The sequence below is a fragment of the Penicillium psychrosexuale genome (assembly GCF_028828465.1).
Source record: "Penicillium psychrosexuale strain IBT 29551 chromosome Unknown utg000004l, whole genome shotgun sequence".
NCBI classification, from domain to species: Eukaryota; Fungi; Ascomycota; class Eurotiomycetes; order Eurotiales; family Aspergillaceae; genus Penicillium; species Penicillium psychrosexuale.
The window spans coordinates 6,051,314-6,073,904 of NW_026643189.1; the positions used below are offsets into that span (position 1 = coordinate 6,051,314).

General features: G+C 48.3%; 8 protein-coding genes across 8 annotated transcripts; 5 read left to right on the forward strand and 3 right to left on the reverse strand.

Moving 5' to 3' along the window:
* Positions 1 to 389: 389 nt before the first annotated feature.
* N7518_008187 (AFI1/MesA family protein) lies at positions 390 to 2,860 on the forward strand (the record flags this gene model as incomplete). The annotated part of the gene is made up of 3 exons (XM_057189114.1): positions 390 to 1,000; positions 1,059 to 1,119; positions 1,169 to 2,860. 3 exons carry the CDS (start codon positions 390 to 392, stop codon positions 2,858 to 2,860), a joined length of 2,364 nt encoding a protein of 787 aa, XP_057040817.1.
* Positions 2,861 to 3,355: 495 nt separating this feature from the next.
* On the reverse strand, positions 3,356 to 4,315 carry N7518_008188 (uncharacterized protein; the record flags this gene model as incomplete). The annotated part of the gene is made up of 1 exon (XM_057189115.1): positions 3,356 to 4,315. One exon carries the CDS (start codon positions 4,313 to 4,315, stop codon positions 3,356 to 3,358), a length of 960 nt encoding a protein of 319 aa, XP_057040818.1.
* A 620-nt stretch (positions 4,316 to 4,935) lies between these two features.
* N7518_008189 (phosphotransferase family protein) lies at positions 4,936 to 6,718 on the reverse strand (the record flags this gene model as incomplete). Its single annotated transcript, XM_057189116.1, has 4 exons — positions 4,936 to 5,822; positions 5,872 to 6,249; positions 6,298 to 6,600; positions 6,652 to 6,718. 4 exons carry the CDS (start codon positions 6,716 to 6,718, stop codon positions 4,936 to 4,938), a joined length of 1,635 nt encoding a protein of 544 aa, XP_057040819.1.
* Positions 6,719 to 7,594: 876 nt separating this feature from the next.
* On the forward strand, positions 7,595 to 8,995 carry N7518_008190 (pyridoxal kinase; the record flags this gene model as incomplete). Its single annotated transcript, XM_057189117.1, has 6 exons — positions 7,595 to 7,642; positions 7,693 to 7,703; positions 7,782 to 7,861; positions 7,921 to 8,133; positions 8,186 to 8,303; positions 8,359 to 8,995. The coding sequence occupies 6 exons, from the start codon at positions 7,595 to 7,597 to the stop codon at positions 8,993 to 8,995; spliced, it is 1,107 nt and encodes a 368-aa protein (XP_057040820.1).
* Positions 8,996 to 10,392: 1,397 nt separating this feature from the next.
* Positions 10,393 to 11,623, forward strand: N7518_008191 (phosphotransferase family protein; the record flags this gene model as incomplete). The annotated part of the gene is made up of 3 exons (XM_057189118.1): positions 10,393 to 10,491; positions 10,561 to 10,856; positions 10,930 to 11,623. 3 exons carry the CDS (start codon positions 10,393 to 10,395, stop codon positions 11,621 to 11,623), a joined length of 1,089 nt encoding a protein of 362 aa, XP_057040821.1.
* Positions 11,624 to 14,174: 2,551 nt separating this feature from the next.
* N7518_008192 (uncharacterized protein) lies at positions 14,175 to 15,736 on the forward strand (the record flags this gene model as incomplete). The annotated part of the gene is made up of 3 exons (XM_057189119.1): positions 14,175 to 15,310; positions 15,362 to 15,559; positions 15,619 to 15,736. The coding sequence occupies 3 exons, from the start codon at positions 14,175 to 14,177 to the stop codon at positions 15,734 to 15,736; spliced, it is 1,452 nt and encodes a 483-aa protein (XP_057040822.1).
* A 1,588-nt stretch (positions 15,737 to 17,324) lies between these two features.
* N7518_008193 (esterase/lipase family protein) lies at positions 17,325 to 18,470 on the forward strand (the record flags this gene model as incomplete). Its single annotated transcript, XM_057189120.1, has 3 exons — positions 17,325 to 17,380; positions 17,429 to 17,491; positions 17,570 to 18,470. The coding sequence occupies 3 exons, from the start codon at positions 17,325 to 17,327 to the stop codon at positions 18,468 to 18,470; spliced, it is 1,020 nt and encodes a 339-aa protein (XP_057040823.1).
* A 1,252-nt stretch (positions 18,471 to 19,722) lies between these two features.
* Positions 19,723 to 20,991, reverse strand: N7518_008194 (putative C2H2 transcription factor; the record flags this gene model as incomplete). The annotated part of the gene is made up of 1 exon (XM_057189121.1): positions 19,723 to 20,991. One exon carries the CDS (start codon positions 20,989 to 20,991, stop codon positions 19,723 to 19,725), a length of 1,269 nt encoding a protein of 422 aa, XP_057040824.1.
* Between the last annotated feature and the right edge of the window lie 1,600 nt (positions 20,992 to 22,591).

Consider the following 22,591-nt stretch of genomic DNA (forward strand, 5'->3'; position numbering starts at 1 on the left):
GGACAGTGTTTTGTTTTGTTCGCGGCTTTTTACTTCATACTCCATAAAAATGCAATATATGATGCCTCAATTTTGCTGTAATATAAATAGAAAGATCTACAATGTACGGTCCAAAAAGAAAAGACAGATTGCATTCTGATAGATCATCTTCCTCGATGTTCAACCTTCGAATGTTATGGATCCCCCCCTTATCGCTCTTATCGTCTCTCCACTGTGGAGAGACCGTCCTTTTTCTTAACCCCTCTTAACCCCTGAACAGCTAATTCGAGACAATTAATTCAACTATTATTATCATTGGCCGTTGATCTGGTGCTTTCTGTGCCCCCAGGTATGCTATTCGATTTATAGCTTAGCCCGGAGTAATCCTCTATCCACAACACCCCCAGAAGATGGCAACAACAATACCATATCGACCGTCGAACGACTCCCTCTCCGCCTCGAATAACCGCCAAACAAGTGGTGTTCCTCGGCTCTCGCCCGCGGTCTCCTTTATCGGACGCTCGCCCAGCAGCTCGCACGGTTCTTTTCGAAGAACATCCACAGGGAATGCGGCCTCGAGCTTCAGGCCACGCCGCTGCAAAGCGCAGTACCCACTCGACTCGCCGGAGCGCCATGTGGAATACATCCTAGTTGCATCCTTCCATATTGATCGGGGGCCGATCATGGAGCATCAGTATCCCGCTGCAATCAGTGGGGATGAAAGCATGCTTGCAGAGCTGATGCTGCCGGATCAGACGCATGTGCGGAGTCAAGACTGGACCATGTTCTTCTTACACAAAGACAGTAATGGCGACGAAGAAACGGATTCGGCGGGTGCAAAGAAGAAGAAAAAACGGAAATCACAATATCATGGAAGCCATGAGGGAGCCGATATTCAGGACGAGAACCTGGACGAGATCTCCGATGACCCCGACAGCAGCGATGATGAGGGTGGTGAAGGGCCACCCTTGATGTATGTGCTGAATCTTGTCAATACAAAGCAGGATAACACCGTCCGAAGGTAAGTTGTACCTACTCGTACTGTCTTGTCTGAATGTACGAGTATTAATAGCGAACAGAGGCGCCGTAGTCAAGGCAATGGCAATCTGTACGCGACATTCGTTCCTCCACATTTACAAAGTAAGCTACTCCTAGCCCTAGCACCCGCCTGACCCTGACCATTATACAGCCTTTACTACTCCTAGCGCTGGAGGACTACTTCAAATCTCCGTTCCCCGAGACTCTGGCATCCCTCTATGACGCTGTTAATGCCATGGACCTTTCGTTAATGCCGAAAATGTCGATTCTTGAGCGTCATATCTTGCAATCTAGCAACTCAAAGGATATGTTCCTTGAGAAATTCGAACAAATGATCCGCCAGCGAGAAGAAGAAGAATTCCGGGATGGGGAATGTCCACCGTCACCGAAGAAAGTGAGCCGATATGTCCTACCGCGGGATACACATGAGTACGAGTCGAAAGTAGTCTACAATGACATACCCATCCCAGTCAAAATTCCGACAGTGATTTGGCCGGAGACCGTTGGAGACTTTTCCCTCATCAAGCTCATTCAGACGTTCGCTGTGCCGCATGCCAATTCCCCGCAGGCTTTCCCAGCGCATCCCCATTTGACAACGAGCGGGCCATTCACACACCCCGTGATTGTTCTTGTCAACGCCATCCTCACTCAGAAGCGTGTCGTATTTCTAGGACATAACCGGCCATCGGGAGAAGTTGCAGAGGCGGTTCTGGCGGCCTGCGCTCTTGCGTCCGGTGGCATTCTACGTGGATATACTCGACACGCATTCCCTTATACTGATCTGTCCAAGATCGACGATCTCCTCAAGGTACCTGGTTTTATTGCAGGAGTCACAAACCCTACTTTTGCCAACCATCCTGAATGGTGGGACGTTATGTGCGACCTCCCCACGGGTCGCATCAAGATCTCGAGTCACGTTGAACCTGCACCGGTAACGGAAGGGCTTCTATTCTTCCAGCAGCAGAACTCCCTTCTACCTAGCAGTTCATCCCACACAACCCAAGACCCAACGGGCGACACATTATTCATAGAAGATATCCTCCGCAGCATTAGCCAACGCCACGGCGAGAATGCCGTCCGCGCAAAATGGCGAGCCTACATAACAAAATTCGTCCGCGTCGCCGCAGCCTTCGAAGAAGCAGTCTACGGCGCCTCAAATCTCTACATCATCGGCCCAGGCGAAGAACTCTCTCCGGACAGCCCAACAGGCCACCAAACCGACGCCTCAGACCCAACAACTCTCCGCGGGCACGGGTATGTATGGAGAGACGAAGCCGCCAAGCAGCGCGAGCTCTCAGCCTCCGTCTCCCGAATCGAAGGTTGGCGCAACACTCGCTCCTACTACTCCTACATCCAAGATATCGCAGCAATGTACTTCCCCGCGCGCCCAATCCAACGCCCAGACATCCATCACCACCACGACCGTCTTCGCACTCTAAAACTCTCCCACTCCGAAGCCGCCTCCATCTACCTCGCCCTCTCCCAATCCGTCAAGAACTACGCCGGTATCTGCCAGCTCCTAACCATCGCACCGGAAAACCAGGCCGGTCTCTTCTATGTCAGCATGGGTCTGTTCCATCCGGACCAGGTTGTCCGCGAAGCGACAGCCGATCTTCTCGAGCGCATCGCCGCACACCCAGCCGGCCGTCACTTTTGGACACATGTTGGCCGCTTCGCCAAACTGGGGTTTATACGTGTCAAGCGGGAACGAGATGCCGCTACACAGAGTCCTATTTCTGGTGGCGGATCGCCGGTTCCTATGAGTCTAGGGGCTAGCTTTGGAGGTGAGCCGCAGAGCCTTGTTGGTGTTGCTATGGGAGGAGGGTTGAAGAGGAGGAGCTGATGAGGTTCATGTTGATTTTTTAAAATAACATTTTTATGTCAGTGAGCGTTTTTGCTTTATTGTTTTGCTACTTTTGCCAGATTTTCTTACGTCACGAACTATGTGCACCCGAACCAATGATCTCAGATGCGATTTTTTTTTTTTGTTTATATTGTGTCTATCTATACGTGGTTGTGGACATGCTTGCCACTGGCGCTTGAGGAATATACTATTCACCCGGTCATTTTTGGCATTAGCAAATTGCAAATGCTAAATCGATTCAAACCCTATCGTATACGGAAAGAATAAGAAAATAACAGAGTGAGAACTGCTACAGAGCAATATGGACAATATCACTAGAAATTACGTACAAATCAGACGGTCAAATCAGAAAGCAAAAAGCACGCTCGCTGACATCAACCATGGCCATACCCACCCGGGCAGACGGACCCCAAAAGATAAACAAGAAAAAAGAGTGTGGATATGGACAAGAAAAACCGGCAGAAATATTTTAGATCAAAACAGGCCTGCCATGACACCAAAAACCAAAGCCACGAAAGTGGCAATTCCAAGATTGGGCAAGGGAGCAGTAAGAGCCGCCCCAGCCCTGACATCCACCGAGCCAACAGTGATATTAGTTAATGCAAAGCCATCACCACAGTGTGCATTGATAATCTTCGCCGAGGGGAGATAGGTCGAATCAAGAGACTGGCCGTCTCGTCTCGCCCATCTCGAAAAGACATCCATAGTCGTTTTCAAGCACTTATTACAAGTTGGCACATCCCCGACAGTGAGAGGGGTACCCAGCGGCATGAGGTACACGTTGTAGTCATCTGGGTTTTTTGAATTCGACACTGCGTCGACGAAGCAGTAGTTCTGGGTCGATGGGTTTGTAAGACAGGTGGTGCGGTATATTGGTTCGTATGCGACGAGGTCGCGATACGTGCCCTTGACGACGGAGTTACCGTTATCATAGTCGTCACCGCAGTTGGCGGATTTGAGTAGATCGGCCGCGAGAGCGGTCATGATGGATGCGCACTTGGAGACATTTGCCGAGCAGGAGGTTTCCAGGATGCGGGAGGTGGCGGAGGCTGAATTAAGGGTGTGGAAGAAGGCATTTGAGTTCTCGATGAGGAGGGAGATGGCGTTGCAATTGGAGATTGTCGTGTTGGCACGCCATTTCGCGAAGAAGTCGATGCAGGTGGTTGCGTTGGCGAAGTTGTAGGAGAGTGTGTCGAACGGCTTGGGCATTCCTGTCGAAGTGGAATTTGATGCTGTTATGATTGTTCGTCGGCGCACTGTTGTGGTTTCCTCTGCGGGTTGTAGTGATCGACGGTCTGTGATCTCTCCACTTGCGTGCCAGGCGGATCGTGGCACGGTCAGGTCGGTGGGCTCCACTGATTGGGCCCATGTGGGTGATAGACAGAGAATAGTAATTAGGATTAGGATGTTGTAGATATGGTAAAGACCGGACATTTTGACGTATTGTCGTCGACTTGAAATCGAGGCGAGGACATAAATAGTCAAGTATTATTAGGAGCAAGGACAGTCTTTGTATGTTAATGACAGTAGGAAACAAAGAAGTGTTTAATCCAACATTATGTTTCGGGAATGAATGACGATAATCGGTTCTTCAGAAGGAGTGACTGAGGGAAAATTCCCTGGAAGATCATGAAGATGAGTTTGGTGAAGTTGAAGTTGAGAAGCGCAAGTCGCCGTTAACCCTGGAAGTTGCAGAAAAGCCTAAAATGGGCCTTTTTTAGTTCCAAGGCCTTCGGATTGGACGAGAACTTGCCAATGCGCTAACAGAACTCCGAAGTACCACTAGCACGACCTAGACCGTTCGGTGGAACTCAGTTGGCTTCAGGGGATAGAGTAGATCCATACCATCCTGGACATTTCCGGCCTTCCTATCTTAGCTCTTCCAATTACAATATAAAACTTCCTTGCCCAGGTGGAGGAATTGTATATTTTAGTGAGAGCTGTGGTAATCACGTGATATTAGGTCTAATTGATTGGCTGGGAAAATCCAAGACAGTAACGCGCTCCGATTAGTTCTCTTTGGTGGATCCTGGGCGAAATTCAATTTGATGTGTTCATGTGCCCAAGGAGAATGGCCATAATTTCCGGACTTCATCTGGGGTTTTGTTGAGATCTGGCTTGGAAACATAGTAGTCGAACAACATCTTGTTCCGAGACTTCATCTCGGTGAAATCGCGCTCCGGAGGAATCCAGCCATCATCATCAGTATCCAGAATTTGCTTGACGAAGCTGCGTAACTCCTGCCATTCCTGGTATACCTGAAACTCCTTCGTGTGTACTGCGATCTGCTCGTCATTGAAGTGAAGCGATAGCTCTGCTTCGAATCCGAGCTCTCGCTGATTGCGAAAAAGTTCAATCAATGTTTCTCGGAGCGGAAGGATTCCCTCATCCCAATCACCACAGCGACGGAACAGCTCTTTTAGTGGTAGGGGAACTTGCATCGCTCTCCAGGCTTTTCTATCATTCAGAAAGGTTGCAACCTCATAGGCCTTTGCCCAAGTGGCCTTTTCTTTATTGTATAAAGCAATCGCCTTGTCTTCGGCGTCCATATCTTCATAGCCAGGTGGAAGCTGAGGTAATACCTGGCCCTCTTCGTAGTCTTCTGGTGGAGCTAGAAAGACGGGCCATCTGACATGCAAAAACAAAGGACTGATAGAAGTATGTTGCCAGTCAATGAAACCAGTGACCTTAGCCGGGTCATCTTCAGCGACAAAGATGTTTCCCATATGAAGATCGGTATGCCATAATGTAGGCTGGGACTGAGCCAGCAGCTTGGGGTTGTTCGCGACTGCTAGCATGATTTTCTTTGCCATACCAAGGGTTATCATATGCTCCTCTAAGGGACCATTTAAGGAGGTTGGTAGTTTCGGGTTTAGATGATGTGGGGATTTGAGAAGTGATCGATTGATAAGGGATTCGCCCAAGTCACCGATTGTTTTCCCTGTAAAAGTATTAGCCGTAGTTAGTCGAGGAGAAGGGGCAATACTTACATGGGCCGCAGTGAACATTAGGACTATGCTGTATGGGCCAGGCAGAATCACATGAAGGACCAACGCAAAATAGACCTTCAGGATCCACGGATGGATCTAACGAGATCAATTCATGATCGCTCAGGGAACTTTTGTGATATAGGCTGCCAGAGGCTGGAAATGAAATCTCAGCAAGCTCACTCTCCCATTGTGTGAGACGTTTAATGATTGATATGCGGTTGCTCTCTCCCATTTCATCCCATTTCTTGAAGATCTGGACTCCAGGAACTCGCTCCATCACAATATACTCAGCGCCTACTGGGTTGGTTGAATCGGCACTCCATGCTAAGACCTTTGGCACGGGAATTGTGGTATGTGTCCTGACTGAATCAAGGATATCTATAAGTTCAATGCATTTACGGTATTCATATAGGAGATCAATCTTACCAAAGTTCAAGACCGCAACCTCAGATGCTGTGCAGTACATAGGCTTTCCTGCATTCGGGCATGGAATCTTGACAATATATTCAGAGCCATCCAGAGTTGTCACAAGGAGGGCCTTGCTAAATCCACCCTCCATCTTCTCTATCTTCGAAACCCGCAGTGCCCCTGTTCTAGAGATGCTTGCGATCACATCACATAACCGGTCAACATCAAAACGAACATAACGCTTCGATAGTTGGCTTTCTTCCTCAGAAAGGAATCGACCGTTTGTGTATTTGAACAGCTTTTCTTTGGAAATGGGATTTCCTATGATTTAATTAGCGCTTCCGAATGAGAAATCTTGCACGCAAGCGATACCTCGAGACGTAATAGATAGATTTCTATGAGGACGTCGAATCCTCAAGGCTTTCCTCAAGGCATGCATGGCGAGAATTTGTGGTTATGAGACGTACTGAAGAGAGGGTTTTGATAGGCTGAGGATACAGACAGGGGTTGAACTAGGCGACGGGGCCGGATTTATATATCTCCATTTCACGCGATATTTTGGGGATCTTACCTATTTTCAGACGAGGTTTGGCATATTGTACCAGGTCTACGAAGGTGGCTTGTCTTCAAAAGTTCCCACAGTTTCATCCGGCGATTATAGCACCTACCATATCTCAATATTCAATGTGGTACATGGTCGCCGAATCCCTTAGATTCATCGATTTTGAATTCAAATATAATACGCGAGGCGAAGAGTGCTTTAGTATATGCGGGTTTGTTTAGAGAGCAATTGAGAATAACCTTAAATATGAAACCACGGCAAGCACCGCATCTCATTTTCTCAAAAAAGAGCCCAGGAATATATATGCCAGCTATATTCTGCCTTTTCCTTCTTGTTCCTCCGCCATCTACTGGTCATAGAAACCTCATGGCCAGGCACATTCACGTTTGTGTTCCTTGTGTTGAGAAGTGGTTTCATCGTGATTCTCTTCAAGAGCCGCGCTGATATCGAAGATAAGAGTCTTGGAAACAAGGGGATCTTGCAACACGAGATGTCACAGTCCGGTTATTGACGGACTTTAGCCTAATTGATTCTACAGCTCTACATCTACGTCTACACTTTTAATTAGCACTAAATCCGACTGGAACTGAACATATTTTATCTTACTGATAACAAACTCGGTTCTCGGGGCCAATTAGGTAAGAGGAATTTCGGCAAATCATTTCCCCCCGAACCCCACACAGAGTCATAGCAACATTGAACATACTTGATAGACTCTCTCTTTCAATTCAACTGCTTGATCTTAGACTTATCATGGATTCATTAGTACCAGAGACCAGGGTTCTGGCTGTTGCCAGCCATGTAAGTGAAACTGCCCAGTCCCTCGGGTGATAAAACTGACACTCAATCAGGTAGTTTATGGGTAAGTTTCGAGTCCGATAATGCAGATCATCATATCTAGAAGACATCCTTGGAGTGAAGCAACTAACACCTTCTCTAGCCATGTTGGAAACACAATGGCAACCTTCGTCATGCAATCTCTGGGCTGCGAAGTAGCCGCCATAAACACCGTCCACTTCAGTACGTTGCAACCCAGTCTTAACAGTGAACACTCAACCCAGACTCACATGCAATTGCAGGTAACCACACAGGCTACCGCCAATTTAAGGGAACTCGTGCCACCGCGCAGGAAATCTCAGATCTCTACCAGGGCCTATGCCAGAGTAACCTCACAGACTTCGATGTCATGCTATCGGGCTACGCCCCGAGTGCAGCAGCCGTGGAAGCAGTAGGCGCTATCGGCATTGACCTGCAAAAGAAGGCGGAGAAGAAGCCCGGGTCATTTTTCTGGGGTGAGTAAAGACTCTCCATTCCTCCCAAGTACAGATGCTGATATAATGTCAGTCCTGGATCCAGTCATGGGCGACCAAGGCCGGCTATATGTCAACGACGACGTAGTCCCCGCATACAAGAAAATCATCCCCTTTGCGGATCTCATTTTGCCCAACCAGTTCGAAGCCGAGTAAGCAACCCAGACTTCATACCCAGACATAACCACTAATATAAAAATAATACAGGACTCTCTCCGGCATCAAAATAACTTCATTAGCCACCCTCGCTTCAGCGGTGACAGCCATTCACAGGATCTACTCCGTTCCACACGTGATAATCACCTCAGTGCAGCTCTTCAAGCTCTCCCAATCAGGCTCAACCCCATCCCCGCCAGAGAACTTCCTAACAGTAATTGGCTCAACCACGCGCTCCGATGGGTCCCCGCGACTATTCCGTGTCGACATTCCAGCGCTGAACTGCTTCTTCAGCGGGACGGGCGACATGTTCGCGGCGTTGACCGTCGCGCGCCTAAGCGAGGCCGTTTCTGCAGTGGACGGGCTACGCACGACCAAGTCGTGGGTTTCGCCCGACGATGTCGTGGCTACGGATTTGCCGTTGGCCAGCGCGACTGTCAAGGTTCTGTCGAGTATGCATAGTGTTTTGGAGCGGACGCTGGAGAGTCGTGATGCGGAGCTGGCGGTTCCTGCGCCTGCGCTGGAAGGAGAGGTCTCGGCGGAGGAATTGGAGAAGAGAGATTACTTGCGCAAGACTAAGGCTGCTGAGGTTAGACTCGTGCGGAATACGCGGTTTTTGCAGGATCCGAAGATTATTTTCAAGGTGCAGGATTGGAAGAAGGCGGATCTTCCCGAGGAGCTGCGATAGTCTTTGGTTTTATATCTTTTGCATATGGCATCGCTAGATGATAGAAGGATTTCGGGAGGGCATTGGATGAAGCCGGGTCGATGGCCCCTCTCTATATCAAAAATTCGGTGTGGACATAGATTTGATTATTGAATCAAGCATGGACTTTTTTTGTATCTTTCGTTCATTCAGTCAAACAAGATCTCAAAATGCATATAATCGTAACTAGGTTCTTTTCAAACCCAGAACCTATCTAATTTTGTCTGTCCTTCCAATTATATACCGAGGTATGACCCTTAAATACCAGTGCTACCAAAGCCACCAGCACCACGAACACTCTCCTCCAGCTCCTCGACAACGCTCACTTCAGGGGTGTAGATCTAAAACAGGTCAGACACATTCACAACATACAGTATTGATAGCCGGAACTCACCCGCTCCAGAACCAGCTGGGCAACGCGATCACCCGCCTTGACTGGGAAGTCGACGTCAGAGTGGTTGAACAAAAGCACCTTGACCTCACCGCGGTAGTCGGCATCAATGACACCAGCACCGGTGTCAATGAAGTGCTTAGCAGCAAGGCCGCTACGGGGAGCAATGCGGCCATCTGTATTCGTCATTAGTATGACTCTTAACCCAACTCAGCCTCAACAAGCTGAGAGCTTCGCCAAATTTCTCAATCTCAATCCCCATCACAGGTGTCACATACAAGTTCCCTCGGGTACAGCAATAGCAATACCAGTGTCAACGGCGCCCTTGCCCTTAGCGGGGATGACAGTCTCCTTTGCAGCGTAGATATCGTACCCAGCAGCAAAAGCCGAGCCGCGTGTTGGAGCCTGGGCAGACTCAACGAGCTTCTTAACAAGCAGCGGGGGCAGCGGCTGCTGGATCGAGGTGACAGCAGCGGTGGTCATTGTGTCGGGCTTTGATCGTTTCGGTAGCGGGGAGGTAGGCAGGGAAGGCGGATTGTGCGCCGGGAGAGATTTCTCTTGAAGTGGCGGGGTGGTCTCTCTGGTCATGGTAGACAGAAAATGGTTAGAGGATCGAAGATCGAGAATCGAGTGGATAGAGCTGTGGTAAAAATAACAGGGACCCGCAGTGAGTTGGCTAACGCAATTGACAAAGCGCCCCTAGCTTCATAAAAATTGCGGTGAGCTCCACGCTCGACGCCTTTCTGCGCGTCTCACCGCTGGGACGCGCCGGGTGTTTGTTCTGTTTGTTTCCCCTCCCCGCTCCCCCCTCGAGCGGTGACGCCGAGGAAATGCTGGGGCCGAGGTCCCCGGTCACGCCGAGGAGGTGCCCCGGCATTTATGGCTTGGCTGTACATATTATTTTTTAAACAGTCAGTCACTTTGCCAAATATATACGCTTTTTCCACAATCTTTTCGCACAGTCCTTTCCTCATTTTATATCGACATAATGGCGGGAGAAGTGCGCCAGCCTATAGATATCCCCTCGTTGGAGAAGTACATTGACCAGCATGTTCCAGAGGTCAAGACTCCACTTGATGTGAAGCAGGTGAGTCTGGCCCCGTCAATCACCAAATGAGCAATATCAAACGGACGAACTAATATTTTGTCACGATAGTTCGGCTTCGGTCAATCAAATCCTACCTACCTTCTTACTGCCGCTGATGGCAGGCAGGTCGTTCTGCGCAAGAAGCCTCCTGGCAAGCTGCTTTCAAAGACGGCTCATAAGGTCGAGCGCGAGTATAAGATTATCCGGGCATTGTGGGATACCGATGTACCTGTTCCCAGGGCATACTGCCTGTGCGAAGATGACAGCGTGATTGGAACCGCATTCTACATCATGGAATTCCTAGACGGGCGGCATTTCACCGACCCAGCGATGCCAGGTATAAGCGGGGAGGAGAGGAAAGCACTGTACGTCGCGATGGAGGCTCCAACGCTGACACCAAAAACCCCCAGTGACTGCGCAATACTAACAAGCACGCAGCTGGAAGAATGCAGTACAAACGCTCGCAAAGTTCCACAGCGTAGTCCCTAAAAGCGTCGGACTCGAAACGTTCGGCAAGCCGACAGGCTTTTTTGACCGCCAAATCGCCACTTTCAAGACGATCTCCAAAGCACAAGCAGCAGTCGTCGACGCCGACACCAAAGAACCCGTCGGTGAACTCCCTCACTTCGACGACATGGTGAAGTTCTTCTCGCAAAAGAGCACGCAACCACTGGACCGGGGCACCCTCGTGCATGGCGACTACAAAATTGACAACATGATCTTCCACAAGACGGAGCCGCGCGTGATCGGAATCCTAGATTGGGAAATGGCGACCGTAGGACACCCCCTGTCAGACTTCTGCAACCTCACAAGCCCCTACATAATCGACGGTGGGGACAGCCAACTGTCGCAGTTCGCGCCGGGGGTTGTTCCAGGGCTGCCACGGCGCGAGGAGTGCATTGGCTGGTACGCCGAGACGTCTGGGTACGAAACGAGCTCGGACGTGGCGTGGGGCGATGCATTTTTTGCGTTCCGAGGATCCGTGATTATGCAGGGCATTGCGGCCCGGTTCGCTGGGAGACAAGCTAGTAGTGCGAGGGCTAGTGATTACGCGAAGAGGGCAAAACCGTTTGCTGAGGGGGCTTGGGAGAGGGTCCAGCTTGTTAAGAGGGCTTCTGCTGGAAAATTGTAATCTTCTTACACTCTGTAGAGATTTGACTACTTGCGGGGAAGCTTTTGATGGTTTTAGGTTTGGCATTGTATATACCCAGAATCGAGGCCTGGACTTCACTTATTCCATTCTAGCGCCGTCTACATGTAGGTTGAAATGAGCCGATCTGAATCTAAATCGGATTCTTCAGCTTATTAGTATGTAAGGCTGGTCCAGAACCAACTCTCCATGAAACAATCAAAACCCCACTCTCTATGGGTGTGTGCATGGAGGTTATGTACCGAATACGGAGTACAAGCCCAGAACAGCTAGAGTCAAGTACTTTTGGCGCGCCTGACGTGTGGACGTAAGCACTTATCCCGATGGGGACCAACGTTCGAGAACGTATGGTATAATATCCTGCGAGGATATCACGTTTAATGTACGCCATTTCATCCGATCACACTACCGAGCGGGATTGAGTACTCCGTAGAACGGTAGAGATATACAAGTAATGAGTTGGGTAAAAAAAGAAAAGACCAAAATACAAAGTACGTATATTAAAAGCTTGAAAGACAGAAGTACAAGTAACGTAAAAGAAAGAAGCAAAGTACACCGGTGGAATACCGCATCGTGTAATGTCCGTTGAGCTCATCTGCAGGCAGACAAGTGGTCAACGGATTATGATTGGATGCAAAGGAGCGAAAAAAGTGAGGCTTTTTTTATCTGCCCTGCGGCTCTACGTGTAAGTGAGGCTGAGGGAGTGAAGAACTCCACTTCTCTTTTTTTTTCTTAGACTTCCAAGGAAACATGATTCAATAGCAGGTTTGGGATAGGGTTAGCTATTCAGATAGGCATTGGTTTCAAATTAACTAATTTATTCTCGATTATCCACAATCCACTAGTGTGAGGGGATGCGGCTAGGATAATAAGGCAATTCGGGAATTAGGGGTTTCGGAGTGTGGCCGACTGGGGTTGGACAGCACATCTATGTATGCAGGTGGTATAGCGTAGTATTACAGTTACGTGGATTATAGGGGTATTATACACCATGTAGAATGTACCATGTAGGATCATCGAACTATACTAGTAGTATAGAAAGATTGTCTTTTAACGAGGCTCTGAAACAACGTGGGCTGGACGATCTCCTTACCGCAGACAGCGCGTTGACAATACAACCGGGACAGCCTGAAGATCCTTCGGGCTGACGGCTCGAGGCTCCCAGGTGTTAGCGTGCCAGCGCAGTGAGTCTGACGTTGCAAAGGTAAAAAAAAGGACAAAGGCGGGACGGAAAGAGGAAAGAGGAAAGAGGAAATAGGAAATGGGAGAAAAGTGAACAGACCGTGTGGGCCCCCCTCTTCGTGCAGGTTCCCTAGCCGGGTATAACAGACTGGGGAGTGGAGAGAGATAGAGGGGAAACGACTCGAGAGTTGCACCCCGGTTGTTGTCTCCAAGTTTACTGGTGGAGCCTGAATAGAGAGAGTAGCGGTGGAGAAATCATTTCTTTCCTTTTTTTCCCTTGGCTTATGTTGTATGTGCGACCAAGTTCAAATGCTCCGGATCGAGGGAAGAAGACCAGTCAGGGAATCCGAGAGGAAGTTGAAAAGTGAAGATATCGAGAGATGAGAAGGGAAATAATGGAAATACTCGAAAAATACCAGAAAAATACCAGACGCAAAAATACAAACCTCGGGAAATAGAATACCCGGTAAATACCAGTCACGGTAACGTAACGGGTAATCTATTCCTCTGTGGAGCTTCGAGTTGAGAGCGAGAGCCGCATTATTATTGTCTTCTCTCCCAACCCCCCTCGAATATTCCTTGGACGTTGATTCTCCTTTTCTCGGTTGACGCTTTTTTTCTTTCTTTCTGGTTTGGCCGTCGGATTACTGGCATTATACTGGTAGATATTGCTGGGCCCTAACTTGCACGTGTAGAACGTGGTATTATCTCACCCTTAGACTCGTTTCTCTTTTTTTCCCCGAAGCCTACAACTTCTCCCTTAGTTTTCCTTTCTTCTTCTTCCCTTGCAAGAGTTCCTGTACAGTTTCCAACCTGCAAGCTTCTTTCCGAGGGATATTCATCTGCAGATGGCGCAGTGACAATCGGAGCTTTTAAGCCTCATCCCGGGACCCATTCACTACCCGTCCACCTTTCCGCTTGGGTAAGTGCACTTTCTGCAGACCTCGAAACTGAGTAGTCTAGAGCTTTGGGGTCTCGTTTCTTTTTTCTTTTCTGTTTTTCTTGCGTTTCCTACTTTCCCTATTTTCTTGTCTCTTTGGTTTCCGACAGACCTGTCTGGTGTTCGTTTTATTCTCTCCGGGTCATCCTGACCTGACAACCCCTCATCTCCTCATCTCAACACTTTAACCACGGGCAGTCTTTGTCGGCATTACTTGCTTTTCTGCTTTTCTATTGTATGCACTTAGCTCGTGCTTCTCATTCATCCGATCATCAAGTCACAATTACAGCCCCTCTCTAACCATATCTTACAGGCTTATTGATGTGTGATCGTCAATTCAATCAGTCAGACCAACACCAAGTATAAGGCCAGGTGCCCGATGCACCTGCCACTTTCTTTATGACATCCGCTATGTATGATTCGGATGATGCTTTTAATCGGTCGCCTCCTCTGGAGGCGATGAAACCCAACTATGGAGAGAGCGAAACACTACCACCATTTGTTTCCGCGAGCGAAAAAGATGCCGACGCAGAGGGTTCTCGTAAGCCCAACCAGCTGAAACCTCAGAACTCAACCCGTGAGGGCGACCGAGTGCTGATGGAGTTTCTAGCTCCACACCACCCTGAGATTGCCGCGACGGCAAGGATTTCTCCATTGGAACCATTACCCGGGAATCTAAAAAATCATAAACAGCCGCCTGACTTTGATCCCAGAGATTCAAAGAGGTTAAATTCGTCCGCAAAGGAAGGCCAACCAAAACCGGAACTCAAGGCAGCCTCGGGACCAGCCTCGGGCTCGGCCTCACATAAGAGTAAACCCCCCCGGGTGAGATCGCTCCCAGTCTCATTCAAGCCTATACAACCAGATATTAAGGTTAAAGATGAGTTTGTACCAAGAGAGCGACTTCAATCATTAAGTGGCTCGGTTCAACGACCCCAACAAGTGTTGCCCCATCTCAAAACTCCTCCGGAAAGAGAGCCCCAAATTCCCCTCCCATCATTAAAATTGATCCAACCATCTTCTGGATCGTGTCTTGCAAAGTCTCCAGACAGCAATAAACAAACGCTGCCGTCAATTCACAAAGCTCTCAGCGCATTGTCAGACTTCGGCGCCCCAACAGTCAACACAATGTCATCGCCCTTCCCCTTCTCCTCCTGTCCCGGATCAAGTACATCGGGAAATGATTCTCCATTCGACCGCACTTTTCCAGGAAAGTTTTCCATCCCTGCAAGTCCCTTTTCTCACTTTTCGCCGGTGAGCATGAAGGACTCATCTACCAACCCTTCTCCGGCCTCGCACTCGTCCTTCTGGCGCGGACCACCACATTCTGAGATGCTGTCTGTCCAGACTCCGTACGAGGCTTCCCCTATGACTGCCCAGAATCCAGCGACCAGTTATCCTACACCCACGGAACAGGTTGGCGCTAGTATCGGTGATCGGCATTCGCTTGCTGCGTCCACTCCCCAGGCCAATGGCCCCCTGGGTAGTTACAGGTGTACACATTCTGGCTGCACTGCTGCACCCTTCCAAACTCAATATCTCCTCAAGTAAGACCAAAAAGACGACTCAAGTGAAACCCCCACCTAACGAAATAGCAGCTCTCATGCAAACGTGCACTCACAAGACCGCCCACACTTCTGCCCGGTAGAGGGCTGTCCACGCGCACTAGGCGGGAAAGGTTTCAAGCGTAAGAATGAAATGATGCGCCATGGCCTCGTGCACAACTCCCCAGGCTACGTCTGTCCCTTCTGTCCAGACCAGCAACACAAATACCCGCGACCCGACAATCTTCAACGGTTCGTGCTACATCCGAGCCTCACTTAATCTGACATCAGCTGAACTCACGCTCACACAGACATGTTCGTGTACATCATGTCGACAAAAACAAAGATGATCCCATTCTCCGACAGGTTCTCGCGCAACGGCCGCTTGGTAGCACCCGCGGGAGAAAACGAAGGATGAATAATACATGAACCTTTAGCCTCTCGTTTATTCCTTATTCTTTTTCATTCTATTCCTGTTTACATCTTGCATTTCCAACTCATTTCTATCGTGTCCATGCTCTTTCTATCCCACTTGTTCCGACCGGCGTGTACCCTCTTCAACACCCCCACTCTCTCCCACATTCATGCCTGTGTCCCCCCGGGTGTTCCAGATTTCCAGATTAGCGCCTCAGTACGACATGCTAATCCCTCTTTGAGGTAACTTTGCAACTTTACGCGTGACGAATTTCTCAGCTGTGATACCTTTCTGCTGTCTTTTATTTTGTTACCTTTGGGTACTTTTGTTTGGTGCTTCTGCAATGATACCACCTGTCCATTGTTAGAAATTCATGATGTTACATGGGCCATTCGTTTAATTGGAGCATTGTGAGTCTTTCCTATTTTTATTATTTTATCTTCTTTGTCAATTCATTGGGGTGTCATGAACCCTCTGTTGAACACTTTGCTTGGGACTTTTCAAAATCACACTCGGGTAGAAGTCTCTTTCCCGATGCACCATAACTTGATATTGGTCTTGCCAGCTTTTCTTCGAATTCGCGTATGGTCAATCTGATCTGATATTCCCTTTTTTGAGATTCAACCTTCTGGCCTTCGATCAACCTGGTGGTGATTTCAATCAAGTCCGGGTGCCGGACTATAACCCGCCTCCCTCAATTCCACGCACTTTTCTATCGGTTCCATGGCCTTACCATTTCGAAGAGTTCCCCAGCCACCAAGTTGTGCTTTCCTAGGGTATCGCAATGATCCAGGCCTAGGGCCTTTCTTCCGTCTATCACTTGCGCCATAATCGAACCCACCTATCGCTGTATTAGGTGCATAGTCACTGCATCTGCATCACGGATTAGGTTTTGATGGCTTGCTGGCCGCAGTGAGCTTGCCGATTGTACGTGTAAGAAGAGCAATTTTCATCAATCCGAATTCTCAAAGTGGGAAGGTGGGAATTGGCGACTACGTACTTTTGTTAAAAGAAGCATCCAATAATTAGTCTGAATATCCATCCCAGTGGCTGCAGATTCTCGAATAAAGCGATAATCATCAAAATTGTCAAGTCTGAGAGCCCAAGTATCTCTACTATCTCAAATGCAAACGCAGAGAAGCCCGAATATGCCGGTTGACTCGCGGCCGGGAATGCCCGATTAAGTCTAGGATATCTCAACAGCCCTGCTTGAGACGAGCCCAATCATGCATCTACGGTTCATTTCACCATTTACGATATAAAAGTTCCGCGCCCGATCCTGTGGGGCTACCAAGACCTTCCGGCCCGATATATTCTCATGGAGGTTCGTGTTCGCAGCCAGCCAAAACGCAGCCAGCTTAATCGGCATATTTCTGTGTTACCTGTAATGGTTTCAATATGGACGTAAAATAGACGGTGTTAAGAAATGTGTTTACTTAAGACATTGTGTAATCCAGTGGGTCATCAGCTCCGGACAGGGGTGGTTTAACCGACAGGATTATGAATTTTAAAATTCTCTTACCATCCGGGTTTGCCTCTTCTGTTGACTCTATCTTGCTATCTTGTTTTGTTTGTTTTATTGGGTACATATAGTTCGCCACCATGAGGCTATCGCTATTCAGGAGCAAGACGAAACCCAGTGTTCCAGAATACAGTCTGTAAGATTTCGTAATAGATAAATGAGGTACCGAGCTAATAATGTCGAGGTACCCCACAGAAGGTGCAATTGGGATGAAGGTGCTATCTGATCCTTCAGACGCTGACCTGGAGTGAGTTCATCTTTCCAAGAGGGAGCCCAAAATTGGATAAACCAAGAACTCAACCTAAACTGACATACACTAAACTAGCATTGTTTTTGTCCATGGATTGACCGGCGATCGCGAGAAAACATGGACTCACCAAAATGGAACCTTATGGCCCCGGGATCTTCTTTCCAAGGACTTGTCCAAGGCACGCATCATGACCTTCGGCTACGACGTCGATATATTCAGTTTTACCTCGATTACCTTCTCAGATCGACTACACGACCATAGCCAATCTCTAGCCTATGCAATTGTCAGCCAACGAATCGAGTGCTCAAGCAGACCCATCCTATTTATCGCGCACAGTCTGGGCGGTCTAGTATGCCAACAAGCCCTGATCCTCAGCAACTCCATAGACGGACTATGGGCGATATCTTCAAGCGCCATCGGGATAATCTTCATGGGTACACCGCAATACGGGTCCTCGCTGGCCTCTTACCGAGAGAAACTCGCAAAAGGGATGAATATAGTCCACACCGCAAACAGAGATATGGTCGGGGCTCTCCACCCGGGCTCGAACGACGTGCAACGAGTTGGAAACGAGTTCCAGTCTATGCTTCATTGCGGTGACCTCTCCCTCAAGGTGTTCTGTTTCTACGAATCGAAAGATATGAATGATATAGTGGGCAAGATCGTTGGCGAGCACTCGGCTGTTCTGCGCGGTTATGAGAACTGCAGCATTGATGCTGATCATTACAACATGACCAAGTTCAGTGGTCATGCAGATAATAGTTATTGGCTTGTTCGATCAATCATTACAGGGTGGCTTCATGAGTCCCGTGGTGGTGATACTGCAAACAAGACTACCATATCCGCCCCTGTCTCTGGAAATCCTGCTTGGTTGGGATCTTGGACTCCAGGGAATTCGTGCGTTAAAGAGACCACAAATTCGCAGAATTACACCCAAGGATATTGCACGCATGGCGAGAAGTCTGCCTTCGACTGACGGAGCATCTACACAAAATATGGATGTGTGCGAGCCCAATAGCTACAGACAGAGATCTATAATAAATGCTCTTGTTCCTGAACTACCGGGGTTCATACACGTTTCAAATAGAGTTAAGCTTCCAAGACCAACCTTGGAACACGTGCGAAGCTGAAACCTTGGAACCTTGGGTTGCCTAAAGTTTCAGATATCTTATGAAACACACCCTTGGAACACCAAGTACATCACTCAGAATGATGCTGTCAACCTCCCCTACATCATGTCAACATCCTTCGGGCGCAGGTGTGCTGCCGGGGCCTGGCTGGGTTGGTCTCCTTGTGGAGGCCCTGGTCTGGTCGAATCGAACCACGTTATCCAAGTTGTATGGCTGGCGAATCCAAGGAAGACGATTCTTTGGGGCTGATAATTTACTAATCAGATGATATTTGACAGCAACCAACGTGCGGAGGCGGGTTTGATAGGTTCTGAATGGACGAAGTACACCTCGCCTCGTCTGGTCTTGGTATAGAAAGGCTATAATTTGGATCATTGCGCTGGCTCCGAGACATACAGACCTTAAGAACTTCTTACCTGGATACCCTGGATAGAAAAGTCAATCGAGCAATGCCCGCATTCATGTTTAATTTTCACTCTATGCCTGCTCTTCGCCACTGTACATAGCCTCAACTGGCAGTGAACTCGCATATGATGATCGGTTAAACATAGCTATACCGTTTGTTGATAGAAAACTATGAGTAACTTGCACTATTAATAGAATACAGATCTAGGGGAAATGCTCGTTTCATCTGGTCTATTTCTGCGTAAACGTCTCGGATGCATAATAAGATCACGGGTCACGGGTAGTTGATTACACAGGCCTTTTTTCAATATTCCTATTATCAGGTGGTGATGTTAGTCTGGCCTAGGGCGTTATTTGGCGTTAAAATTAGAATCAAGCATTTTTAGTCGCTTCTTACGGCGGTAGACTACTCGGCAATGCTGAGTCTAATTCTAGACTTGCATATCTACATCCTCATACGCAGGTCTAGCATTCAAGCAGTGCAACTATACATTTTCGTATGGTTTTTGTTTAAACTTTCATGGACAAGGTAAACCCTCGCTAAACAGAACCGTTCATTGTCTAAATTTGCCATGCCTTTTCCCGCTTTGCCTACCAATGTTGTACATGAACCAACCAAACAAAATAGCAAAAGAAACCGCCGGGTAAACATGAACCAAAATACCATAATCTTCATGGTAACCTCGCCGATTACTAAGCCCTTCCAGCCTGCCCCTTCCGATGAATCCTCCTCACATGGTCTTTCATATTGTCGACACGACTGAAAACCTTCCCACAACCCTCCCACTCACAAAAGACACCAGGATTATGCTTCGCTTCATGACGAGCACGGTCCTTCTTGCTGCTAAAGCCATTCTTTGCAGACTGGGGACATCCCTCGTAGCGACAGAAGAGGTACTTGCGGTGGCGGTTGAAGTGCTTCCTCAGATCACAGCCTCGATGGAAGACAGCCTGCGAGGAACAGCCTGGGTGGGCGCAACGCCAGGTGCCGTCACCCGTTGGAATACCGTAGTTGCTTAAATCACCTGCGTTGGAACCCGAGCCTAAGCCGGAAGCCGAGCCTGGTGCGGCTGGTGGAGAATCAGGGTCGGAGAGGGAGCATGGTGGCGATGAAGATATTGAGGTGGTCGTAGTAGTGGATTGGTAGAGGTGGGTTGTTGGCGCTGGGACTGACTGATTTGACTGAGGAATTGAGACGGATTGGGGGACTTGGAAGAAGGTTTCTGGAGTCGGATCAGAAGAATGGAGTGGGCAAGAGAGCCACTGCTCGTTCGCAGTATTGACTTGGTTGTTGAATGTCGCATACGGCTCTGGTTGCACTTCTGTTGATGGTGGAAAACGCATAGAGCCTATGTTTTGGAAGGGCTGTGGCTGGTAGAAGTCTTGTGCTGGCTCGCTCTCAACACACCATTTGTCGATTTGCTGAGGAGTATAGCCCGACACGCCTGGGCCACTTATAGCGAGCTGTAGAGATTCCTGGGGATAGTAACCTTGAATGAAAGGCGTTGTGTTGTGGTCGATGGAGGTCTCAAAGGAGGGCATATGAGAAGAGTTTGAGAGGACGCCTGCGTTAGACGCAGTGGACCATGCGTATTGAGACCCAATTGTACCAGTGTCTATCGTCTCCCTTCTCCCGGTAGAATGATGCCCAGGGGCTAAGAAGGACCGAGGGTTTGGCTGGGCATTCATAAAGTCTATCTGCTGAAGAGCGGACATGTGAGAGCTGGATGTAGGAATATCGACCAAGCCTCCAATCTGTTGGGGCTCTGAGGACTCCGAGTAACCAGCACTATCCGGCACAGTGCTATATGTACTTTTAGACTTCTGACGACTAGGATACATGTTGGCGACGTCGGTGACGTCGGGGACGTAGGTGATGTTGTGTAATTCCTCTGAGGATGGAAAAGAGAATCCCCAGTCTAAGTATTCAAAGCTGTGTTTTGGGGGCCGCCGCTCTTGCATATCAATGGATGCTTAGTATGATTTCGCTCTCATAAATAAAGGATGTATGAACAGGTGTCCATGCGCTTGGGTTTTTTTGCCCGATAAGACTGAGAAGCCAAAGTTTCATAGAGTTTTTGCTGATTTAGAGCTGAACTTGTCTTCTAGACTAAGACGTAACTCGCAGTGGAGTATTTATGGCCATCTCAAGTCAAGGAGGCAGTGCTGTAATCCTGAACGTCTAGGCGTTCCGCAGAAGAAATTGAAACGTTGATCATACTGCTATGCTTGATATAGAATTGTTAACTGTACCGGTTATTATTGGCAATCCATCGAATGAGCAATTGATACCGTTTCATTGATTCTTGGGGTTGACTCAAAGTGATTCAGAATGGATGGATTACTGGGGCTGGGGGGGTCTACCGGCTTAGAGATGATCTTCGACCCACTCACGGCTTGCAGGTATTGGCTTCTCATTTTCAGAACTATAGGACAACAGGCTTTTTCAAAGTAGGGCTGAAAGATGACGCCGTGGGTCTGCACATATACATACCAAGATTGGCTAGACCAAGACCGGCAGATTTTTGCCAGAGGTTAAAGTTTCATGAATCAACTATGATATTTCTAGGGTCTACGTTGTGCGCTCGTATTACTGGCCAATAGAAAGCCACAAGACGCCCAGGATGCTAGGGATCACCAGAACTCGTGTTATAGTATTCTGTAATATCTTTCTTGTCTTTTGTGCATGTTCTCTAGAAACACGTGGAAATGGTTCATCCTCATAGATATCAAGAGCCTCACTGTCATGGCCACTACACAAATTATGCCTAAGGTTATACACATAATCCCCGATTCCATGGCATGTTATTAATTTCCGACTCCTTAACCCCATAATTTTAATTCAAGTTTCTGAAGGTTGAGTCAGCTTGAAGGTAACGTCAAAGCCGAAGGTAGCATCTCTTGCGTGGCGGGGTATCTTACTAGTAGGGAGCTAGGATTGATATCTTGCAGATTAGTCACTCTAGGGCAGTTCTGTATGTTGTATGGTTGATCAGGATGCAACCCAGGTATCGCAGTGAGCTCATGTCGAATCTAAGAATCTAGAATTCAGCTTCAGCTACGATAGTAAGCCTTTTTTAGCACGACACCGACGGCTAGCACCGTTGGTGCATTGTGGATAGACCATGTTCTTTTTCATGATTGGTCAATGTTCATAGATGTGTGCTTATCCCTTCATTCGACCATTCACATCGCTCGGCGGGGACCAAATACGGGGAGGCCGTTCAAAATGAGGAGCGGTGTCTACAATGATCGGCATGAGCCTCACTGTGGCTTCGGGTCTATTATGCAGTCACTATGTGAATTATAACTATGTATTGCATTGTGCGACACGTTGTCTGGGAGGGTTTCGACCTGAATGCTTCGAGAATGGCACGTTGTACGTTGTAAGCTAGTGGTGAGACCGAATATCTTCCGTCTAATAATAATATTCCTTGGCATAGTGTCTCAGATCCGAAAGATATAGCACCACATTCCTAATAGGACGGTTTATCATGTATCTAAATCGTGGCTTATACCAAGCCCCCAAATCGTCAGATCACCAAGATCGGGCTGAGATGTG